The sequence below is a fragment of the Poeciliopsis prolifica genome, unplaced genomic scaffold (genome assembly GCF_027474105.1).
Source record: "Poeciliopsis prolifica strain line A6 unplaced genomic scaffold, Auburn_PproV2 SCAFFOLD030, whole genome shotgun sequence".
NCBI lineage: Eukaryota > Metazoa > Chordata > Actinopteri > Cyprinodontiformes > Poeciliidae > Poeciliopsis > Poeciliopsis prolifica.
In genome coordinates this window covers 4,105,108-4,130,201 of record NW_026562405.1, presented here as the reverse complement: position 1 = coordinate 4,130,201, position 25,094 = coordinate 4,105,108, and the positions used below count along the sequence as shown (strand labels likewise).

At 37.3% G+C, this 25,094-nt stretch overlaps 1 protein-coding gene across 3 annotated transcripts in view; it reads left to right on the top strand.

Moving 5' to 3' along the window:
* Nucleotides 1-18,694, top strand: part of asic1b (acid-sensing (proton-gated) ion channel 1b) — a 172,860-nt gene extending 154,166 nt beyond the window's left edge. For all 3 annotated transcript variants that reach the window (XM_055050379.1, XM_055050377.1, XM_055050378.1), the window contains 7 exons: nucleotides 6,558-6,708; nucleotides 7,572-7,628; nucleotides 8,027-8,180; nucleotides 14,727-14,818; nucleotides 15,124-15,203; nucleotides 15,467-15,568; nucleotides 16,210-18,694. In XM_055050379.1, the coding sequence (XP_054906354.1) occupies nucleotides 6,558-6,708; nucleotides 7,572-7,628; nucleotides 8,027-8,180; nucleotides 14,727-14,818; nucleotides 15,124-15,203; nucleotides 15,467-15,568; nucleotides 16,210-16,305 (732 nt within the window). In that variant the 3' untranslated portion in view covers nucleotides 16,306-18,694. The remainder of the gene's footprint in view (nucleotides 1-6,557; nucleotides 6,709-7,571; nucleotides 7,629-8,026; nucleotides 8,181-14,726; nucleotides 14,819-15,123; nucleotides 15,204-15,466; nucleotides 15,569-16,209) is intronic.
* Nucleotides 18,695-25,094: the final 6,400 nt, after the last annotated feature.

Here is a 25,094-nt window from a genome sequence, read left to right as displayed (position 1 = left end):
CTCCAGATGGGGACACATCCTTACACCGCCACCACACATAGTAAGCAGCATGCCCAGGGCGATTAAAGCAAAAAACATCTAATGCTCACTGTTGTCAAATTCCAACAAAGGTCAAAGGTCTTTGTGAAAGGTTATAAATGACTGATAAAATTTGGTTTACAAATTACTATCTATTTTAAATTCCAGCACCATTTTTTTAATTTAAAAGTAAACCAATGTTTCTTATTTTAGTCTAATTCAGTTTTAAAATACTTTATTTACCTCAAAGGGAAATAAAATGTTTTCCCCATATCATCCATGCTGTTGAGCGAAGTAAATATTTCCAGTAGCAGTCAGTCTTGCAACAAATCTACAGATTCCTCTGACTGAAGAATGTTACTATATTACTATCGTGGCATGCTAACAGCTTAATCCACCATCTGTACTGCTAACCCATCTCATTTGCTTTTGCTGCTTCTCTTTAAATCTCTGGTTGTACGGTTAGAAAACTGTTTGAAGAGACGTTGGAGTTGAGAATCGTTGGAAGAGATGGATGAACTTTTCTCCTCTGAAACTCTTCTGGAAGTTGGGATCATAATTCAGATATTATTTGTGTTTTGAGATGCTAATAAGCTGCTCATGATTGTGACAACCCAAAAAAACACCACATGGTTGCCATAGTTATGCGTCATAAGAACGAGCCTAAAGTCAAAAATAAGACTTAAAATCCTTTCAGCTGCACCACGCCCAAAACCAGAAGGAATATCTGTCGCAAAAAAAGCAACACCTTAACCAAAATATTATCTAAAAAAGTCTTCAGAAATATAACAACTAATATATTAGTCCTGATTTGTCCTACATCAAATTTTTTCCCACATGAATTAAAGGTTTCTCCATTTTCAGTGTGAAATTATGCTTCTGTAGTAAAAAAAGGAATCTGTTTTATAATCCTCTTAAGACATGGCTACTCGGGGTGCCAACAAGCGTGGCCAGCACTGCGCTTTCACTGAAAGGACAAAAGGATGGCGAGTTATAGGACTGAGATTTTATAGCCAGTTACTTTCTCCATTTTTCCCTTTCCTCAGAATGGAGCTCTGAAGTGCTAGCTGGTTGGGGATGATGTGTAGCAGCATGGTCACAGATCAAACCAGACCTAAAACACTATTTGTTTTCCACCACTGTGAAATATCTCCAGAACATATTTGTTTTCAAAGCTGTGACCCCATTCCCCCAGTGCTGCTCCTTCATATCCCCTCCTTGCTGGTGCAGCCACTTCTAGCATGAAGACCCCGTGACATCAGCATTTACTCTGCTCTCTGCTGCCCTGCTAGCCGCTCTGTTTGCTCTGCAGCTTAAGAAATGTTTCTTCGGCTGGAAAACATGCTTCAGCTGTTTGACAATAAAAACAGATCATATCCAGATCATATCAATCTTGGAAATTCAGCCAACTTGAAGGGTTATAATATATTTATCATATTTATTACTCTGTTTTTTGGTGGGGTTTTTTTTACATATCTTCACTTTATTTTTCATTTCATTCACCCAGTAGTAAATAGGAATAGTTCATGTAACAACTAAAAGAAACAATGAATGAAAAGGAGCAGAAAGTAGCGTAAACTTACAATATCTGCCCTGAAGAGTACCCAAGCGTTTTACCAAAGTAAGAGTATCAATCAATCAATTAATCCATCAAGTAAATGTGTATTGCAGATTTCAGCAGAGTTCAAAGTGCTTAACATCATTAAACCATAAAAAGAGAAAGTACCAAAAACAACATAAAGTCACTAGTTTGAGAACAAACATTACATTTTGTTGAGCGTCATCATCAAAAACATTAATACACATTATGTATGTTGGTCCATTAATTATGGTTCAAATTATGTTTCAAAGGCAACTCTACTACTACTACAACTACTTCAACATTTTGTACTTAAGCAAAAATTAAAATTACTCAAGTAAGAGTAAAAAGGTATTTGGTAAAGAGTCTACTCGAATGCTACAAGTAACAGATCAAAAACATTGCTTAATAATTAAAAATTACATCATCAGTTAAACCAAAATCTAGGGTTATGTGGAAATATTGGTATTGTAAAGACCAAAATTGGAATCATTTATATAAATAACAAATTCAAAATAAGAAAATAAGTCAAAAATTATTTTTTTTTCAAAATTAATTTCTTTCAGATAAGATTTTAAATTTTTTAACAAAACAAACTGCAGTTGTGTGTCTTTGTCTGGTGAATATTTGGATGAATCAAGCTTGTTCTTCTTCCAGTCAAGTTACTTACAATGGATAAAGTATCCAGAAATTCATACCAAATTTATTCAAGTAAAATTAAAAAGTGCAGCGTAGGAAACATTGGATACAAACATACGCGCAGATGACATTGTCTGTTCTAATCCTCTTTTGATATGAGATGGGATAAATAAAGCTATTTGGCTGCTGAACATGTTTTAACCTCTAAGCCAACGGTGCTATAATGAGGTTGAAGGGCTTATTCATGTTTGCGTGCACCTTAGAGACTTGAGGTTCTTGTGCAACCCTCTCACAGAGACCCACATGGGGCTTTAGCATAAATAAAGAACAGACTTTTCCCAGTCAGCTTGTCACAATCGGTCTTGTTCAGTGAAACAAAGTAAATGTGGGTTATTCCTCTCAGCTGTGAATCATTTTGTGGGTGCGATGGCCAGGTTGCAGCCAGACAAATCCTGGTTTCTGGTCCCTAATATGCAACAGATTCATGCATAATGAATGAAGGAGAGAAAAGGGGGATTTTTGTGGTAATCTCAGTCCATCCACGTCCACACAACTAGTCAGTGCATTCCTGTGTCAGCAGGCTGCAGCAGAATTTTGCATGCTGCCAATGTCGCTTCTGCAGGAATGTATGCATCTCTTTTTATCTCTCATTGGCTCCATTACTTCTTTTTTTTTCGCTCTCCAACATTCATTACAATTCTGTGAATACAATTCCTGTCTTTAATATCATTCTCTACATTCTGCTTCCCTTCAGCCTGCCTCTGTTTATTTATTCGCTGGCAGGCTCACTCTTCATTAATCTAATGCAGTTTACCCCACACTCATTCAACTCTGCTTCAACAATCCTGTAGTGCAAATCTGCCACTGACTTTTCATCTGGCCAAACTGTCACTCACCATGATACCATTAAAAGAAAGAGAAAAAATGCAATATCTGTCTCCCTTTTTAACATAAAAAGCAGAAATCCTGCAAATGTCTCCTCCGCCACCATATCTCCATCCTCCTCATTTTTCTGTCCGTTGGTTCATGCAGACTTCCTCCTCTCTACCTTTTATTTGCTCTCTCGCTCAGTTAATGAAGGGAGAATTGAGGTCAACGTCAATCCTTCCTTCTGGTTGTTAACCGGCTAACCGCACTCTAAAATGTCTTTAAATCTTCCTTGCCAGACTCACTTTGGGCGGCATTGGTTGATGGTTCTCTCCGTGGAAGTGATGTTGACAGTTTTCAAACTGCGTGCAGCATTTAAAATGGCAGAACTATTGTTATTAAACCATTTATTTTCCCCACCATGTATCCTGTCCATGTGATTTTGAATCAGGCTCCTTGCAGCACTTATGTTTCCTGTGTTTTGCATTGGGAAAGCTCTTTACCTGTGGGTACCTGTGTTATTTTAAAAGTGCATCGTAATGTGTGTGAATACTTTATGCGCACGCTGAACATCGCCCTGGGTTATTAATAACCTAATCCAGTTTGCTGCGCCCTTGGCTGCTTTCTGCACTCTAGTGCAAACTGTAAAATACAGGTTCCTAAATCACAATGGTGGCCTTTTAATTTATTGCTCTGTGAGCACTCAGTGATGCACACGTTGAGCCAATGAAACAGAGAAACACACAAGGGTCCTTTTTTATTACAGCCCTCTGCTTTACTTAATGCATTAAGTTTAACATTTTTTCAGTTGGATTAAATGCAAATTTGAGCTTCTGATGTTCTTATGTTGGAAAAAAATACTTTCCTATGACGGAGGCTTACATCAGAAATGTCATAACTTGAGTAAACATGCAGTTCACTGAGGTTCAGTTTGGACAACTAGGTATATGTTCTATATTGAAATTTGTACTTAATGTTACAGCAATGTTACTCAGCTATTATATATTAATTTATTTGTTTCGGTTTCCTTAACTGTTATTACACACTAGTAGAAAGACTGGATTGTTATCTGCCTGGAGCTCTTATCTCTCCAGTGGTCAATAATATGATCTCATGTTTATTCATGTCTGTGTATTTGTAGTTTTCTGGTTTATTCATTACTGGGGATTCAGTTGCTTTCTTGCTATTTCTCCGAAACTTTTCTTTTGGGTAATTATTCTTTGGCTTTTCATAGACTACATGTTTTATTTATGTCACAATGTTTTGATCTTTGTCTTATACCAACATAAAAAAAATGCAGAAATTGTATTTCAGAAAAACAGAAAAGTAAGTTGTTAGAAGAAAAGGTGAATTTCAAGTTTGAAAATAAATATGCTGTATTTCTGAGTGAAATTAATTTATATTAGATTGAAATCAGATATAAATGTATTCATTGCTAATAATCCATCTGTCCATCTTCTTCCAAGAAAAGAATACCTCAGATCATAATACTGCCATTACCATACTTGCCTTTAGATGTAGATTTATTTTGTGTTTGTGCAGTTTTGTTTGGGAGCTGTGGCAATGCAGCTCCAAAAGATCTTTTATTTGATCAAATAAAATTCTCCCATAAGGTTTTTAGATTGATGTTTCTTTGAAAGGAAATTATTTTGTATTTTTTGAAATTGTGTTCCAGATTCATAGAGAATACAAGAGATTGTCATCACAAGTGAAACACAACTCCTTCTTGTAGCTCTCAGCCATTTTTCTGCCTTTTCGAAAAATGGCTTCGTCTTTTCAGCACTTTCAGTTCATCAGCAAGTTTTTGAAATTATTACACATCTTTATTCCTCAAAGAACAAAGATGTGTTTGTCATATATAAAAATGTGTACCTCTCTTCAGACTTACACAGTTGAGCAGTTAGGTCTTTCTAACTGTTTCCTTCCAAACTGTAGATAAAGCTAAAATAGGCGTATAATAAGCAAATGCCATTAAAATAATTAACTTAACTTCATCTTTGGTCCATTTCTGGTTCCACCTTTCCTTCTGCAGTGGCTCTTTTGGAGGAACATTCATTCACTATTAGATTTCTGGCTAAGGCGACTCCAAGTTGAATCCTCTGTTTGAAAGAATCTATTTCTGATCTTATGCTCTTAAGTTGAGTTTGACGTTGACGTATGAAGCAGACAAGGCTTTATTTCTGCTTTGATGTATCCCAAAGAGGTTCACATTATGCAGCTCCTTTTATGTTATGTGAGCGGTCATAGAAAAGTCAGATTATAATAAACCACTTGTCTACCAAGTCTGAAGAACTTCAGTGTTTAATTTTGATAAATAAGTGTAAATATCATAAGTGTGTTTCGAAATCATGTTAAACATATGAACACATAGGTGGTTTGGCACAGAAAATCTAATTTCTCTCTTGTTTGCACCTCAACTTAATTTCAATAAATCAATAAGAATATTGATTTACATGTGATCAATATCAGTAGATAATACAACTGATAGAATATTTAATATATAAAATATTCACTGAACCGTTGAGTAACTGACGCAGCAACAGTTTCAGGTTTTGCCACCATGCCTCATAACTGCTTAAAACAAAAAAAAAACATTGGCATGGAGTGAAAACTGTGAAAGGCAGTTTGGCAGGATTTTAGTTATTTAAGACAAAGTCCAAATAAATAATTATCAATATGAAACACTAACACTGTGATGCATTTTTACAGCCTCAGTCCAACAATGCATTAATTTATGGTAATCTTAATGGATCAAACTAGGAATTATTTATTCTGGTTTTAATGTTAGACTGTGAAAAACATTGCTATAGTTTGTATAAATACCTGGTTTCAGTTAAATAATATGCGTCTGATGAATGCACCTGCGATGAGAGTGATAGTTTGGGGTCAAGCATAAAACATACAGGGCAGTGTGAAATCACTCACAGTAGACTTTAGTGCCAGATCACCAACAAACATGGACAGAAGTGTGAGGGCGTAATTTACAGATGTTGCATAAGAATTGCATAAAACTTGTTGCTTTAAACTCATGGTGCATGGGGTTTTGTTCCACTAAAGAGCTGTGGAGACTGAAACTCCTACAACCAAACACTTTCTACTACACAGCTGGTGCTATTGGGCTTCTTATGAAGAGTGGGCAGTACGATAAAAGCCCAGAGGGAGACTAGAAATAGGAGAGCGTAGGAGACCAGCTCCAACAATAGCCATCGCTGTACAGATGTATTCACCATGAAGTAAGAATGAGATTCATTCTTTGAGTCTAATGCAGCAAATGACCTGTGTAATGTGCATTGTCTATTGGGAAATGGCCTCTGCTACAGACTGAGTAACAAGTTTCTCATCTTCCTGACAGGAAGTACAAGGTCAAATGACTGCATTATCATCACACAAGCAGGGAAAGATTTTTTTTAACACTTTGATACTAAAGAGGTTTTTTGTTTTCTCTCTCGTTCAGCTGACGTACCTGCCTCCACCGTGGGGCGACTGCAAGTCCACGGCGATGGACTCTGACTTCTTCAGCAGTTACAGCATCACTGCCTGCAGAATTGACTGCGAAACGCGATACTTGGTCGAGAACTGCAATTGCAGGATGGTTCACATGCCTGGTATCTTTCACACACACACACTGCATTCATCAAGCAGAAAAATGTCGGTGGTTGTTGTTTGTAAACTTATTGTAAAAGTGTCCATGTGAAGTGGTGGTGACAGTTTTACTCGAGGAACCAACACATTCCTGGCAGCGGTCTTAGAAAATCACATACTTTCACACTCTAGTGGATCGGAAAACTCGACCATTTTCCTTTTGTGTTTGTGCAGTGATTAAAGCTGGCATTTGCTGTCTACCTCTTACATTTAATCACAGTGTGAGATCTCACATGGCAAATTGAAAAGGGGGTTTTGGCACAGAGGAAACATTTGGATTGGGACTCTGTTAAGTCTCAGTCACCTGCCTCCCGTCTAACATCTCTGTTGTCAGTCACAGAGCAACCCGACAATCTGCCTGTCTGATCATCAGGATCATATGCTGCCTTCATGTGTGTTTGAATATCCTGAGTTCACAGGGAGCTAGATAAGAATCCTCCACCCCACGTTTTTTACTCTAGTCCTGATCGTCCTTCAATCTTCCTGTCAGATGTGTACATTATAAGGAAAAACTCCAAGAATTATTGCCAATAGCAGGGAAGTAATTTCCTGTTGGTCCACGGCACCATGGCAGGTTTTTATTCAGTGTTGTTTTGATGGATTGAAATGAATGGCTGGATTTCCAGAATGACATAAAATGGAACAATGTTGACAGAAACTTTAAGCAGTGATAAATGACATCAGTTAGGAGACCAGATACATTTTATGACAATATCCAGTTGTGGAAAATAAAAGTAATGACTCAAAGCAAATGTTTAACCCAGTTTTAAAAGCTTTTCTTCTTTTCTTCACCCTGTTGCTGCTTTTTTTCCTTGCCTGTCCTTAGGAGATGCCCCGTACTGCACCCCGGAGCAGTACAAGGAGTGTGCAGATCCTGCCTTGGGTAAGAAGATAAACCAGCATGATAAGTGTATATATGAATCCCGCTGTTCAGAGCTCTTGATCTGAGCTGATAACAGATAATAGTGTTCCTTCAGCATGATGGTACCACTGAAGCTTTCCTTTTCTGCCTCGCCACCAGCTAAAACCTCTCAGGCCTTTCATGTCTGCTGCTTGTTTTCTTACAGACTTGCAATCTCACACATATTTTTTATATTCTTATAAAGGTCTCAGAGGTCGCCTCTACTTTGACGCCTCTCACTCAGCTGGCATTTTGTTTGTCACGCTGGAATGACAATGAATTAATCCGTCCCTGTCGTCTCTTTTTGGATCTCTGTCTGTTTGGCCTTCCTCTTCTCTCTCCATCTGTCGCCATCATTTTTTTTATTTTATTTTTTTTAGATTTCCTTGTTGAGAAAGACAATGATTACTGTGTGTGTGAGACCCCATGCAATATGACTCGGTATGGCAAAGAGCTGTCCTTTGTGAAGATACCCAGCAAGGCATCGGCTAAGTACCTCGCCAAGAAATTCAACAAGACAGAACAGTACATTGCGTAAGTATGCTTTTTTTTATTATTCGTTGTGATGTTTATCCTGTTTGCCTCACTATCATTTTGATTATGTTCACGGCAATTTTATCCTGCAGTCTGAGAGGCTGCTTTACTTGAAGCAGCTAAAAATTGATCTTAGATGAGTTTTAAAATGCATTTAACGTCTCTGGAGTATTCAATATCACAATTTAATGACTCTTTTGAGAAGTTTGATGTCATGTCTAGTTTCATTAAGTGTTTCGGTTCCATCAACTAAAGGTGTAAAGTTGAATAAAAAAAGGGTTGAGCAATAAATCTGCAAAAATATACGTCACAATAAATACATGATCAATATCAATAGAAAATATGCCCAGTAAAATGTTCAATGATTAAAGTGAACCACATTCAGTGTCACTGCCGTGTGTCACTGCCGTGCCTCAGAACTGCTTAAAAATAAGAAGAGAGTGGGGTAGAAAAAGAGTTTTCTGTTATAAAACAAGAAATGTCATCACTTTGGCAGAATTTAAGATATTTAAAACAAAAACACTAATAAATAATGATCAATATTGACTGACATGATACATATTTTAGTCATGTCATCAAGCCCTGTACATGTGATTACCCTGCTTTACTCTGATACGATTAATAAAATCATTGACCTTTAAGAGGTCATGAACAATGAAATCTCTGAACATCCTTCAGTGAGTTCATATTTTCTTTGGCAGACGTTTTGTGTAGCTCAGACTTTGATTCTCTTTTAATCTGACTGTAAAAGATTTGCTTCCAGCTCGGCTTGCTTCAGTTATCAGCGCCTTATCGTTCTGGTGCTCCTGGATCTCACAGTAGCTTTCGATTCGTTTAAAACACTTTGTTGGTATCCACAGTACTGAGTTGGCTTACTTCCTATCTGACAGACAGAACATTCTGTGTCATGATCAATAATTTATTCTCCTCCATCAATCCTCTCTTTGTGGAGTGCCACAAGGCTGTATTCTTGGTCCCCTTCTCTTTTCCCTTTATAAAATCCTTAGGTTAATCTTGGATCAGGAGTGTAAATTGACTCAGAGAAGGATATTAACATGTTTAGACTCCACATGATGTCCCTCTGTCTTCCCTAAGGCGACTTTAACTTGTCTAAAACGCGGCTGCCTGTCTTTTGACCAACCCCTCTAGATGTGAACATATCAACCCAGTTTTATCCTCTTTGCATTGGCTTTCTTTCCATTTTAGAATTGACTTTAAAATTTTACAATGCAGCATTTACGCTGATTGAAAACATCTGAGTTTCTTCTTCATCTCTATATAAAAGTCTGAGGTGCTTTTGTTGCACAGAGGGAAAATTGGATCTTTCTCTCACCTCACTCGACCTCCTGGTTTTGGTTTGCAGGCTTTGTTTGCTTGACTGGTTTAGTCTTGTTTGGTTAATTCAACTTCGTTTTTCACAGGATTGATTAAAATAAAGGAGTAGATATTATGTCCTCATGGCCTTTTCCTTTTTTGTCACAATCACTGAACCAGGTTGTGATATTGTTTTTAAAGCTCATAATCGTCTTGCACCATTTTATTTGTCTGAACTTTTAAGTTTTTATGCACAAGGGAGATTCCTGAGATAATTAAATAGCCTTTTATTAGATTTCCTATAAACAAGGCTAACAAAGTCCTCTGATCCTTAAGTCTCAGATGACCACTTATTTCTTGAGACTTACTTTCTACACTATGTGACATAGTGGCATTTTCCCTTATTTCTATTGTTAATTTTACTGGGTTTTTTTCTTTTTGTGTTAGTTTTTTATAATTAGTTCTCTTAATTATTGTTAAGTGCCCAATAAATAAATCAATCATCATTAAACAATGTAAAATGTGTCAAAACGTAAAGACATAAGCCTAAGTTTGGATGCTCATCCAGCAGGATAGTCATACTCGATATTCTCTGAAAAGATTTGACCTCAAAACAAATTATGAAGAACTGAAAGACAGAGAAGGATGCTGTAAGCCTCCAAAAGTGAACAAAAACAATAACTTTGGGTCTCCACCACTGAATATGTTCTGTGAACTGTTAGTAAGTCTCAAAACAATTACCTGCAACTGAAGAGAGCTCACCCACTGAAAAATGATAACATTTGTGATTCCAACATCAAGAAATTATTGAGCAACAAAGGTGTGCATATTGAATATCAACAAACAGCAATCCAACTCTTTCCCAAAGGAGTTGTGTATCTGCAGTTTAATAAAGATTACACAGAACAGGCAGCGTCAGAAAATTGTTTTGGGGATTCACAAGAACAAAATAATGCAAACTGATGTTTCGAGAAAGAAAAGAACAGCATAAAATTCGCTATTAGGACAACACAATGTATAGTATCATTTGTTTTAATGATGTAAAAGGTGTTATTTTTGCACAGTCTCTCAACAAAATGGTTGAATATTAACTTTCTTTTTCTGTACGGCAAAATATGCTTCTTTTGAGGATGATGATTTCCTTAGATTACTTACTTAGGTTGACTTTTTAAAGCTTTAAAGTTTTCCTTTTAATTTTTGAAGTATGAGAAAGAGCTCCAAGTGAGATGATTAGTCAGTCAAGTAGAGAGTGTTTTATTTTCATATAGAATATACCACAAAGATTAAAGGAAAGTTCAAGAAATGAGAAGTGGGTATAGTCGAAGCTGAATCTTTTATTCATCACTCCACGCTGTTGAGGGTTAGATAATTACTGTAGCACATGTTGCCAGAGTGCAACCAGAAAGAGAAAGTTTCTCCAGTCCCAGAGGACGGTTTGTTTAACAAGTGGCCACATTCCCAAGAAATAAACGTTTGTGGAAGGTTTTTTGATATCCAGCCTGCTCTGTGCTTGGTGGTGTGAAACTGAAGAGTGTGAAGTTTGACTGTCGGGAACCTCACAGAGAAGGAGGCTCAGCTAGGCGAAAGCTTTGGTCCGCTGTTTGACAGCAGCTCTGATCAGACGTGGTTCAGGTTACTCGCTGTCAGTGAGGAAGCATCGTTTTTACATCAGGGTGACACCTCACACAGGAGACCTACAGACCAGAGGGAAACAGATGGAAAATACCAGAAAAACTGTCAGAAATAAAACAAAAACCTCAATGATATTCGGCGAGGGATAGGCTGCCTTGTGAGAGTTTGACGTCTGTGGAAGTTTACCGGCCATCAAATATGAAAGCATGATACTAGTTAAAATTATAGTTTTAGGATTTATGTGAATGTAGTGAATAAACCTTTAAAAGCTGAACCTAAATTAATGGAGGAAAAACATGTTTTGTTACATAATAGCACAGCAGTTGGTTCCAACTCTTGTACAGGGCTGCATTTTCTTTAGCACTAATTAAATAGTTTTAATAGGAACCAATGCAATCCAACCCCTGAGGAAAACAAGTGTACTCTGACCCAGACGGCAAAGAAGCTAAAAGGTTTTAGTTCAATTAATGGCATCAAGATTAGCTGAAACGTGGCCTAATTTAAAGTATTACAACACTGCATTCTAATCGTATTACATAAGTAGTCCCAAAAAGATTTGTCTATACAGAGAGGCTCGAATTGCAGTTCATTTTGCAGTTCAAAAAGTTTAACAAGATCTTTTAAACATCTTTAGAAAACTGCAGCACCAAGCCATTGTGACTCTCTAAAGTACAAGAACTTATTGGATTCTGCAAAGATGTGCCCAAAATCCCCCCCGCCACCCCCCTGAAAAGACAATACAAAGTAAAATGCTTTTTTTTTTACATCTAAACTTTAAAATCCTGCAGAACTACAATACCACTATACTACAATTACTAGATGATTGTTAGTTAAAAATAATTGACATTTAAAGATACCTTCACACAGTAAGACCACATGACAGCATTAAAAATCAGCTGGAAGATGGATCAGCTCTTTCAGGGTGCCTGAAGATCCCAGAGTGCTTCCCTTCATTCTCAATAATACCTGAAGATCCCAGAGTGCTTCCCTTCATTCTCAATAATACCTGAGAATTACTTGACTTAGGAGCCCACTCTTCTGTGTTGAGCTTTGGGTTGCATAGGTAGGTCATAGGGAGTCATGAGGGAGCTGTAGTTAGCAGTATTAGGTTGTGTCATGTGGTTAGTTTGGTTGTCAGAAAATTTAAAGGAGAACTGGCCAATGGGCTGCAGAATATTGAGAAAAGATGTAAAATGTGATAATATGGTCAATTCTGTTATATAAATGGTGACTATATCTTTTGGTTTGAGGTTGAAAGCAAATAGACACCAGATAGTATATAAGTTATCCATCTTCTGGAGAAAATAAAATGGAATTTGTAAATCTGATATATATGAAAACAACTGTTTCTGACTGGCATCTTTATGCTGCATTACATTGCAAAGAGCCTGAATACATGGTTCATTCACTAATGAGTTCACACTTATTGCAGATCAGGCAATAAGTAAGTTGCATACAGTCATATTGCAATGCCAATAAATGCGCAATAAATGTTGCATCCCTTACTGGCCTCTCTGGCTGGAGTTTAGATTTTATGGCCCAAGCTGACCTGAAATTCGGGCTGCGTGGAGCCAAAATTTTTTCCTAATGGTTTGGTCAGGCTCGGGCATCTGAGGAACGTTAAATAAGCATACAGTATATCCAGCACAGAGAAAACCGAATGAGAAAGCACAATCTGAGTTGGTTTGATCTGCTTATTATAGTCTAAACCAAGGAGCTGGTAGAAATAAAGGTGCAGAAGTTTTTTCATACTTTAACAAGAACAGTCCATCGCACAATGTGCACATCTCTTCTCTTATCGATCATATATCCCAGATGATTTCCACTTGACACCAACAAGGAACATAAAGGAGGTGGAAGACGTTAAACAAAAACTAAAAACAAGAGAGTTATACTGCTTCCTCAAATTATTGCTTAAAAACAAAAGCAGTAAAATCTTAAGGAAAGATCAAAACTCAAAACGTCCTGTCTTCACATCAAGGCTACAACCTCATCATATCCACTCCTCACCACTAGGGGAGCTGCTGTCCTCATGTGGCAACAAAAAGGTTTCACCAGGCTGCTGAAGTGAACAATATGCAAAAAAATAAACAAAATTAGTAAATAAAATGCATCATTTTGTTTTTCAATGATAATAAATAAAATGAGGTTTATAAGATAAGTACACTTATAAATGTAAGTGTACTTAACTTTATGTACACTTTGTACATAAAGATAAGTATGCTACTTGTTGCTGGGAGACTGAGTGAAGCTGTCTGGACTCCAAGTTAAATTTAAACTGTGTTATCAAAAAGAAACCTTGAATTTGTATTTAGATAAAGAGATGAGAATGAATAAGTGCAAGGAGTTGCCGGATGTGGTAGATAATATAAATATACTATAGTTCCAGCACAGTTAATGAAAAACAGCTTCAGACTGGTGTGATCCATTCAGAGTGTCAAAAAAAACATACTTTAGGGTTGGATTTTGTATGCATATGTTCTTTTGATCACAAGTGCCAACATAAGCTGGCAGACCAAAACTTTAAATTTGTGCTGCATGCTTGGGGGATGCGGTGCATTTTATTCAGAGCCCTACCACATTCATAGGGAAATTTCTCAGATTTTCAGGAGACATTTTAGTGCAGATATAATAACTGTGGCAGTATCATTGTAACAGGATGTGTTAGAAAGCTGCAGGGTGAACTCCAGCTGCCAAATACCATAGAGTGCACCAGGGCCATGCTTGCCTTCACACTGAAATAAGGTTTTTCAAATTCGCCACAAACCAGTGACATTTGACTGGATTTAAAGATCCTGGAGACAGAGGGCTCATTTCTAATATGATGTGAAGGAAAGCCAGTCTCTATTGCACTCAAGAAAATTCTGGGATTCTAAAGCAAAACAAACTATTGCTGTAAAATATATATTTTTATCATTTTGGAATCTTAATCTAACTAAAACAAGAACTCTTCAGCTGTATGTAATGTTAGGCAGTCAGAAAAACTGTTGTTTTGAACATCTTACATAAATATCTAGTTTCAATTATTGGCATGTTTTCAGTGCTTTTCATAGAGTTTGTGCTCTTGATAAATTAACACAATTCAATATAAATATTTGTTGTTTTGCATCTATATCACCATCTTTCTGTTTATTTTTGCAATGTAAAGTCGGCTCTTGGCTTCACTGGATCTTTTCAAAGAAAATCATGTTTTACTTTGCTCAGATTGAATAAAGTAGGATAGTTACTAAAGAATTTTTAAAACCTTCGAAGCGGTTTTGATCTAAAAGTCTTTGGGGTCTGTCTTCCCCCAAGGAGAGGGAACTCAAAGAAGAAAAATATTTCTCTGTTTTGCCTTGGACCCTTAAGCTAATCCCTTTTGATTTTCTTTCCGCTGAAATCAAACAACTGTAATCATTTCCTCTGTACACCACGATGATCAGGCCCACTGAGGGAAAATTAGTTCGCTGTGGCAGGTCATCCGCTCAGCGCGACACATCTGCTTTGGTCTGTGCAGAAATTGAAGTCCGCCATCCTCTTTCTTGCCAGTCCGAGAGAAGTAGCATGTTGATGACTGAATGCCTGCCTTTCACACTTGTACTCTTCCCTTTCTGTTTGCAGTGATAACATTCTGGTTTTGGATATCTACTTTGAGGCACTGAACTATGAAACCATTGAACAAAAGAAAGCCTACGAACTGGCAGGCCTTCTGGGTAAGGAAATGGCTGTCAAGTGTTTTCTTGGGAAAAGATAACATGCAATGTTCCGCCTGACAGACGCCTTTTATCTGACATGAAGGCAGAGCCAATGTATGCATTTTTATAATACGTGTTCAGGTCCCTGGAGATGTAAAAACTGCCTCTTTAATCTATTGTTCGCTTTTCAACTGCAGATTTGCAAACATCTGTATTTTCTGTTGCCTCTCTCGCCATTCAGCTGTACAGATTAAAGCTGGAGCTCATGAATGCAGAGAAATGATTTCCATCTAGTTTAAAGGCTTTCTCACTCTTCTTTTCAGGCGACATCGGAGGTCAGATGGGTCTCTTCATAGGCGCCAGTATCCTCACCGTTCTTGAGCTGTTTGACTACCTGTATGAGGTAAAATAACACCTGCTGTCAGCTCTGACGCTAAACGTGTGCTCTATTAATTAGTTGAATGAACGTTTGATATAAACAAAAAAAGAAGCTATATTTTTTGTTGTTGTTTTTTTTACCACAGGGAAGGCATATTTATAGATGCATGCAAACATTCAAGCTCACTTGATTCAAATCTTAAGTTATAAAAATGGGGGAAAATGTGTATGGTTTCCAGAAGCAAGAAGAGAAAAAGTAACTCTATTCTTGGTTGTTGTTTTTTTTAGGTGATCAAGTACAAGCTGTGCAGATGCATGAAGAAGAAACACAAAGGCCGCAGCAGCAATGATCGGGGTGCTGTGCTGAGTCTGGATGATGTGAAACACCATGTCAGTATAGGCTGCTGCCGAGTACTTTGACTGTGTCAGACCGCATTGCTTTGACAGGAGCGAGCTCCTTTCTTCTTTGTCTCCACTGGCCTCAATTGCCTGCAGTCAGGGTGGTGTTGGTGAGAGAGAGTGAGATAGAGGAAAAGCGATTGAAAGAGGCTAAAAGAGAGAGGCGCAAAGAAAAGAAAAGCAATTGGGATGAGAGGAGAAGACTGAGAGGGAGTCGAAGGAGAGGAGGCTTGGGTTTAATCAAAGCAGCAGGACAGTACCAGCAGGGACAGGCCAGAATTAATGCCTCAGATGCTGTGACAGCTTACTTATATCCAAGTGTAAATGAAACCAGCTCACTTTAATTGTGAGTCAGAGCGCAGGCAGAGAAAAGTGGAAAGGCGCTCCTCCTCTGCTCCTGCCTCACTTAGTAGTCCTCCCTCTCCATCCACCTTCATTATTTTTCCAAGTATTGCTCAGGAATCTATTATCTCGCCTCTCCCGACCCAACCTGTTGCTCTTTTCATTTTTTTCCAAAGACGCCTTCATGATTTTCTCACTTCTGCACATTTATGTTCCCTTTCCTTCAAAGCCAATCATCTTTCTGCTTCATTCTCGCTGCCATTCCAATTTCTCTGTCTTTTTCTCTTCAGGCTCCTTGTGACAACCTGCGTACACCGTCTACATATCCCGGGAACATGCTACCTCACCATCCGGGCCAGGGCAACTTTGAAGACTTCACCTGCTGAGCAGACCTCAGCAAAGCATCACCGTGCGTGTTATGCAACCAAAGCCGACCGTACAGCAACGAACTTTCTGACGCACAGACATTGAAGAGCTGATGCTGATGAACAAAAACAGAGGCATTTTTTTTACATAGAAACTGAGAAAGAAAAATCAATCAATCAAACACGATAAAGGATTTTCATCCAACGGCCAAGTAAAGAGAGAGCCCTGAATATTAAGAAGTATATTTTGATCTTTAGAGAAACATTTCACGCAGCGGTCCAAACTCTTTTGTGTTTTTCCTCTGGAATACTGCCACAACAGATACTGGCGGGGAAGGTTTGCCAACAACAGACTCTCTTACAGGAATAAAGGAAAACAAGAAAAGAAAAAACATCCATGGTTACTGGAAAATGTATAGTAATTTCACCGCAAACAGAAAAGAGCCTCCATGCCTCTATGTGACAGAGAAACAACACTGACCCCCTCCCCCACCTGCTTCTGTGACTATCCTCAAATTGCTTACTCCACTGTACATGTAGCAACACATGGAAAGGTTTGAGAATGTATCTCTGTTCATGCCTGATGGGGAATGGGTGGAAAACGCAACAGCAGCACAGGTGCAACATCTACCATTTGAAAATGTACTGGTGAAAATTTCAGGTCTCATCATCACGGTAATGCATGCTTGTATTTGTCCAGTGCATGTTTTTTTTTTTTTTCATTTTTACTTCTAGTTGATTTTTATGTCTTTATATAATAAACATATATAAATATATAAATATACATTTACATTGTAATTACCAGGTCTGCCTCAGTGATAAGCCGGTAAGAGGAAGATGATTTGTTTCGTATATTTCCGTGTTTTGCTTATGTGTGTGTGTGTGTGTGTGTGTGTGTGTGTGTGTGTGTGTGTGTGTGTGTGTGTGTGTGTGTGTGTGTGTGTGTGTGTGTGTGTGTGTGTGTGTGTGAAGTGTGTGTGTAGGGTGTCAAACATAATGCCCAACCAGACGAGTGTTTAATTGTGCAACTCTCAATTTTTTGTTAACTTTTTCACATGTGCCAGATGAGTTGAAGAATCTTTGCTCATCTTCATTTATGCTTCTACTGACCTCGATGAGAGGTGATTTAAAAAAAAAAAGACAAAAAAGAATTATTTTTTTATTTTGGTTCTCGTCTGAACTTTTTATTCATGAATTACTTGCGGTTCTGTAGGGCTGTTAGGAACTTTCTGTATCTGTGTTCTAGTTGCAAAGTCTTACTGAAGCACAATATCGCAAGTACGTAAAGGTGATATAAAAGAAAACGTACTATTCTTGATATGTCATGTTTTTAAATTTTTGTTTACTTTTCTTTTCATTCTTTCATGTCAAACTTATTTAGTTCCATCTGACTGTCTCAATCCATTCAGGTTTAGAGGCCTGTCTATTTAGTTATTGATGCATAAATAAACTGTAACTATCATTTTTGAAATTTGTCTTGGGAGGATTTCTTCTCAGTAGCAAATTTACTTTCAGAAGCGTTTATATGCTCGAGCGAACAGAGGCAAAATAATGTATTTTTCATCACCAAATAGAGTGAGAACATTCATTTTTAATCACAAGTAGCTCTTGGAAAATCAGATTAAGCGTCATCAGGGGCTACTTCTAATCATGTAATCTGGAGTCTTGGCTTACCCAACACTTTCTTTTAAAATAAGTCAGCATTAAGGGGAAAAAAGCGTTTAAGGGCAGGAATGTGGTACCAAGCAAGATATTGCTTATCTCTATCAACCATTCATTTGAAATGCTGCAAGCCACAATGTTGGTGTTTTTCCAGCTCTTGCTGTTAAAGCGTAATCACACTTTCAGTAGTTAGATGACAAAAGGACGGATGGGAAATATCTTGCACTGCCAGATTAAGTTTGATCAAGACTGTTAATCAACCAGCAGCTCAAAATTCTGGGTGGCATCTCGTGTTTTTTATGGTACATGTAGTGCTGCCAACTGGTGCACATGTAGCAGGGTTATTTTTCCCTTTCTGTGATGCATGACTTTGTGAATATTAGAAACAAAAATTGTGTTTGCTGCTGAGTCTGAGGCGCATCGGTCCACGCAGTGGGTCATCCGAAGAGGAGAGTGGTCGTTTTGCCTTATAATTCTTTCATGATTTCTATTAGCGGAGGTGGCACACATTCAGTGTTGCTCATCAGAAGTGAGAGAACATTCATTTTTTATTAGTTCACACGAGAAGCCTCTGCTGGTAGCCACACAAGCTTAAAACTTCACATAAAGAATCTCTTTTGTCTGTTGAAGACTTGACTGTGTTTAATGTGCGAAACGTGACTTTTCCCCACTAATGGTTTTATGATTTTGTGCTGTACCTGCCGAGAAGACAAATTAATTAAGAAATAAAGAGCGAAGGTGTTCATTTCCTGCTGGCATTTGTGTCTTTGTCCCCGCGACAGCCTGCAGCTCAGAAAATTGTGAGGAGGGTCAGGATACACGAGAGCTGCCTGCCAGTGACAGAAATCCTGCAGAAGATGCTTGCTGCATCCTGATAAGTCTCCACAGGCAAAGCAAGGGGGGAGGTTGTGTAGGAGGTGGTAACACCAGCAGGAGTTCACAGAAACTGAAAATCCTCACAAAAAATTAGGGATTAACATGACTTTTGCTGCTGTCTCTAGGGTCTTAATTGCTCAGTTTCTCATGTTGGCAGATTCAGAAATCCTGGCAACGGCATCGCTCTTCTCTGAATGAGGTTAAATCATTAGGTGCCCTCTTTCCCTCCCTGGCATCACAATCAAAGATGACTGATCCTCCTCTTTTAGCTCTCACCTTGGTGGCTGACATGCAGCCAATCTCAGGATGGTATAACAAGCAGATGCTCCTTTAATGGGATCTGTCCCAAACTGTCTGGCCTTTTTTAAAATGCTGGGACGCCCTCGGATAATCCCTGCAGGCGGCTCCATGCGTGCTCCACAGAGGGGGCTCTCCTTGTGCTGGGAATCTCTGATGTTTGCGATTTTAATAAAATTTGTTTCCCCCATATCTGTTGGTTTAATCTTGGTGTCTGCTGCCACAGAACATGCACTGTTACACAAAGAAGAGGTAATTCCCTCTTAATCCTGTTATCATATTATCAACTTCTCCACAGATATTACACTCCTCATTCTCCATCCCTCTGTGTGGCGAGCCGCCTTTTATCATTTTATTATGAATGCACTCCAAAAGTCAGCAGGTCAGAATGAATCTGCAGGTGTAAGTGCATCTTTTCTTTTTGTTTTCACTCTCTGTGAAACATGCAACTCAATACCGTTGGCAGCAAATCCATGAATCCAATTTTTGCAGTAAGTACAAAATGCTTGTTTTTAAATTATGATTGAATTCATTAGGGAATAAAATCCATCCCAACCCACCTGGCGCAATATGAAAAAGCAATCGCCCACAAACCTAATAACTCTTGCAGCCGCCCTTGGCAGCAACAACTACCATCCAGAGTTTGCAGTAACTGCCAAGGAGAGTTTAACGTCGTTGTGGAGCAATTCTTGGCTCATTCAAAATTGTTTTAATTAAGCCTCATGTTCAGGTTTTCAGAACCTCTTTAAACTCATTCCACAGAATCGGATTAAACCTGAACTCTAACTAGACCACTCCAAAATCTTAACTATGCTTTTATAAGATGTTGATCCATTTCAAAAGCAGACTTGCTGGATTTAGAACATTGTCATGCTGGATAACCCAAGTGCCATGGGGTTTGGCTCATGACCTGATTGTCTGACTCTTCTCAGTCATTAGCAGGACTCCGGAGAACTTGACGATTGACTTGCAAATTATTTACTCTGTACCTTAACTTGGAGATATCCAAAACTTCAAGACTATATTCTGCATGTAGTGGCACTTTTTGTGCCACCAGAGGGCATTCACTTGTTGAGTTAAATGTTTCTGAGTGCACACATAGAGAAGTAAAATAAACCAAAAGAAAAGTTGTTGTGCAATTCATTCAATTCAGTGGCGTTAATCCCAAAGTGAAACTTCATTATGTGAGGCCATAAAAACACCTGAAAATCATTAAAACATTGTAGTGCAACACATCTAAGAACATTATTAAAGGTTTGATGGAGAAATGTTGTGAAGACTGCTGAAAGAGCATGAGCTTCTTAAAGAGACAAAGGACCAATTTTAAGATGTTCAATTTTGAAGTCAAATTTATTTTGACTTTTGACTTTTGACCTTTGTCTATATCAAAGGTTATGTTTGATATAGACACATTTTTATACCAACCAAAAGAAGAACATTTACTTGATTGTATTATAAAATGGCATAATTTGCCTGAAAAATATATAATGCAACCCCTATAAAAAAATTTTTTTCAACCTTTCCAGACAAATATGTGTTTCATCTGTTCTTGAAAATCTTTAAGTTATGACTCTTTGTGAAATCCTTGCCTAATTCCTGTTGTCAGAAAGACTGAAATGGAAATTAACTAAGTTTTAAAATGCAGATTACAGTTTATTGAGGATGTTTTTTAGCGGTATTTGATTACTTTTCCATACAGTTAGGATGGTTTGGGAAGCTTTTCTTCTTAATAAATGACATTACCATTTGGAAAATGCATTTTGTTTATCTGATGAAACATTTGTGTTTGACAGAAAAGTAAAAAAAACAAACAAATTAAATCTATGAGGGAGCAAATACTTTTCCACATTTCAAGATTTATTTTTTACAGATTTAAAAAAAATGTAATACATTATAGTCATGTTATTTTCAGAATCTCTGGTCAAATTCAAATTATTCTCGTCCAAAAATAGTCGCTTTTGACCCCGTAATTCTTCATGTGCTTTATATTTCTGGATCTATACGGTGCTGAAATGAATGTTAGATCGTTCTCTACAGCTTGTTTCCGTCTTCGCAGCCGTCCTCCCGTCCACGTGTCATATCAGTCACGTTTCTGGTGAAAATTTATCCTGTCAGATCTTGCGGTGCAATTAGAAAGCCCAGCCGTTTGTCATTGATAAGGCCGCGGCAGCTCCTCTGGGCTCCACTTTACTTTCAGCTCATTAAGAAGATTAATTATTGTCATGCAGTCAAGTTTGATACCCTTAGAAGATGTTGTATTAGCCTTCGGATTTGGGCCTGACTGATTTGGCTTTCCGTTTGTTTAAAGTGCGAACCCTGCATTCAGCTGTTTGATATTAAACCTGTCGGGAAGCTTATTAAAGATAAGCTCTATCACTCACTTGGAATGAAAAAGCTCATGTAAATACTGGAAGCCCATTAAATGTCATCAGATATTGTTAAGTGCTGAGAGTTTTCAGGATTCAGTTGCAACCTGTTCAAAAAGACACATAACCTTCTTTTCTCCCAGGTTTTGCTCAGTTTTTGCTTCATGTTTGACATCAATCAGATTAAAGTTTGCAAACTGTTGTAATTGTTTCTGGACTCCTGATCTGCTCAGACTTGGTGCTAACTATATATAAACAACTTTAAATGCTCTATCTGCCTCTGCTGTCTGATAAAACAATTAGAAACATGTAGATGATGAAACACATTCAAAGAAGGTCATGTGGTGCCATTCCTCAAATGCCAAATAAACATGGAAGATTTACTCATTTATTAGTCCCTGCTGTGACTAAAGGGAATGTAATGTCTGATTTGTGGGAGAACTCATTAGGAAACATGCAGAGGGAAAATTATGTGACTTTAAGTTCATGTAGGCGATTGCAAAAAAAAAATTAATTAGTGAAAAACCCTGCAGAACCCTCCACCACATTCACTATGTTACCATATTATTATGTTTTCATCTTTTTTCCCTAAGAAGATGTTTCACATTCTGTCAATTGTAGAAGCCGCAATTTAAGATATTCCCAGCCAAACCACCCAGCCTTGTTAGAGCATCTCAGTGGATTCTCAGATCCAGTGGATTGTGAGGAGAGTCTCTGAGGATTGCTTCCAAACCCGGTCGACTAATTGGTTTAACTGTGATAGCAAATATATCAAACTGGAGACTCTGTTGAACCTGAAATAACAGCTTGTTTTAGCTGTTATTTTAGCAGAGCTGAGGAAACACAATGTTGCTTTCCCTGTCTACAGTAAAAATGGTGTTGCTTGTTGGTGCAATTTATTTGGAATAAAAAGACAAACTTCTTATTATACTATAAAAAAGCAAAAATGTTGCACTTTAACTTGTATGTGCTTAACACAAGAGATCTTCAGCGTTGCTCCCGGAGTAAACTTGAGATTATCAAACTCCATGGTGAAAAGCTGCTTGGCTCTTTGTCTAAGTTGTAAATTTCAGACTCTTTGATTACTCTGCACATCAAAGAGTCAAGAGAAGAAGATTGCTAACAAAGTCCAACATAGAATGAAGGAAAGAAACAAGAAAGATGATCTGCAGCAGATGGTTAGTCCTCTGTCGAACTCTGTTTTGAATAACATAAACAGGAATTAGATGCAGGGATTCAGGGTAAGTTTTGGTTTAAATCTTATTACTGGACTTGAAATTAAATAAAGTGACAAATACATCCTTTTTGGGGCATTATTGTGAAAGATTCAGTACTTTTCTTCATGCTTAAAAGTTGCTTCAGTTTTGAAGCTTTTAAATTGTGACTGAGGGGTTTAGATGCTGCTTTTGTTTTGAAGTGATTTGATGTCCTTGGTAGGCAGCTAGCGTCACATTTAATCTATTATTTGCTCCAAGAAAATCTAGACAGAATAGTCCATAAAAATAAATTCAGTTTTGCTTCTATAAACACTTAATATATCTTACAAAATTATGCAAGATACAATTTCCATTTGGTTTTCATACAGGAAAATAGTTCAATATGGCACATTTCTTTCCAGTAGCATCAAATAAACATAGAAATACTACATATACAAGACTATGATTTACACAATTTGTGAATTTTTTATTTTGTTTTAATTGCATAGTATTTCAAATGTTTGTAAATAAAAAGATGTGATGTCATAATGATAGAAATGTTTATCTTATTTTCTACCAGTTTCTCAGTTGATGTGAAAATGGCTTGACCTTAAAAACCTGCATCAAATTGGTGAAAAAGCTCATTAGAGAAAACCCAGAAGAGTGAAAATTGAGAGGATTAGTTAAGCTTTTCACTTCTTGCACGTAGAAAATAACTGCAACAACTCTGTGATTTGACCAGCGGAGAAAAGTCTAATTTCTTTTAAGAGTCATGCCAAGAAATTAATTTTGATTCAACTAGTGTTAAGCACTAATGAACACCTTAGTAATATAAAATCATTACTAATCAGACATGATTTAAACAACCAACATGCTTGATGACTATTTATATAATTAATGTATTAAAATATCAAAAAAATTATTGTTCTTAAGTCCAACATACAGAAATTATTATCATTTCCTCTCTTCATTAAAATTTAATTATTTTCACATAAGATCTTATTTTTCTATTTAAACATGTAATTCAGGTTTCAGTTTTTAACTAGATATTTTTGACACATTATTAAGATGAACCAAATGCAAGTGTTGCAAAAAAGACAGATGAAAATTAAACTTATTGTTTGCTGTAAAGCTCACTCACACCAAAGAGGAGAACTTCCTCTGAAACAAATTGATGCTGTCAAAGACAAAGGATGCATGCATGAATGGACAAATACATAAATACATGCTGAACACAGCTCCTATGCCAATTAACTGTGCCATATCTTCTTGACAATACTGAAGCATCTTTTTAATTGAAGAAGATCAAAAAAGAAATTGGTTATATGTACTACTACATTGTGGTTCACAGTTAGATCTGACGCAGATGGATTGAAAACTATGCCTGCAATAAAAGACATTATTGAAAAGATATTTAAATAGTTTATAAAAACAAAATTAAATGTTCTTTTATGTTACTAAAAAATAAAGGAAGTGTGACTCCTCTATGACGTACAAGAAAGACACTAATTCAAATTTGAACAGTGTGATGTGCGATGTGTAATTTCAGATGAAATATTGCTCTACCAACATACAGAGATTGAAAATTGTACACATAAAACTGTAGTCAAAAATGATGGAGGGCCTCTGACAAGATTTAATTTCAAGTTTCTCCTTTAGATTTAGATTTTGACTGGAACTTTCCAATATATGAATATACTATAATCTAACCCTCTCCATTAAGTTCTGTCTATTTTTCCATCAGCTCTGACCAGCTTCATTGTTTCTATTGAATAAAAACATCCCAACATCATGATGTGGCCCGGCATTCATTTTTTTACAAGAATGGTGTGTTCAGGATAACGCAGCATTTTGCCTATAGGCTAAAGTTGTTTGCTTTGGTCTCATCTGAACAGAGTATTATTTTTCTGATTGCTATGTTCTCTATATAACACATAATAAATGTTCTGTTGACATCTGACCTTTGGATCTCTGCATGTCCTCCAGAGACACCATGAGCATACTGGCCTTTTCACGTAGAATCTGACTGACTTCTTGCCAAGTCAGTCAGATTAGCTGCACAAACCTTACTATAGACTGTTTATTATTTAGATGAATTTCAAAGGCAATTTTTTGCTCATTTTTTTTTTGAAAAGGATGCTTAATTTTTCAGTGTTAAAAGTCATGTGTCATATTTTTACTTCCACTTGACATTTATGCACCACTTTTCTGTTTCTTATATGCAAATCACAATAAAATTACCTGTACACAGAAGTTTGAGAAAAGTGAAAAAATTAAGGGGATGCTGATACTTTTGAAAGGCAGTTTCTCACGCCGTCAGTTTGCCTTTGTGCTGAAAATGAACGGCAGAGGGCGCTGTGTTTTGATAAACACGTCACGCTTCACGGAGGTCTCGCTCTCGCGGTAGCTGCGC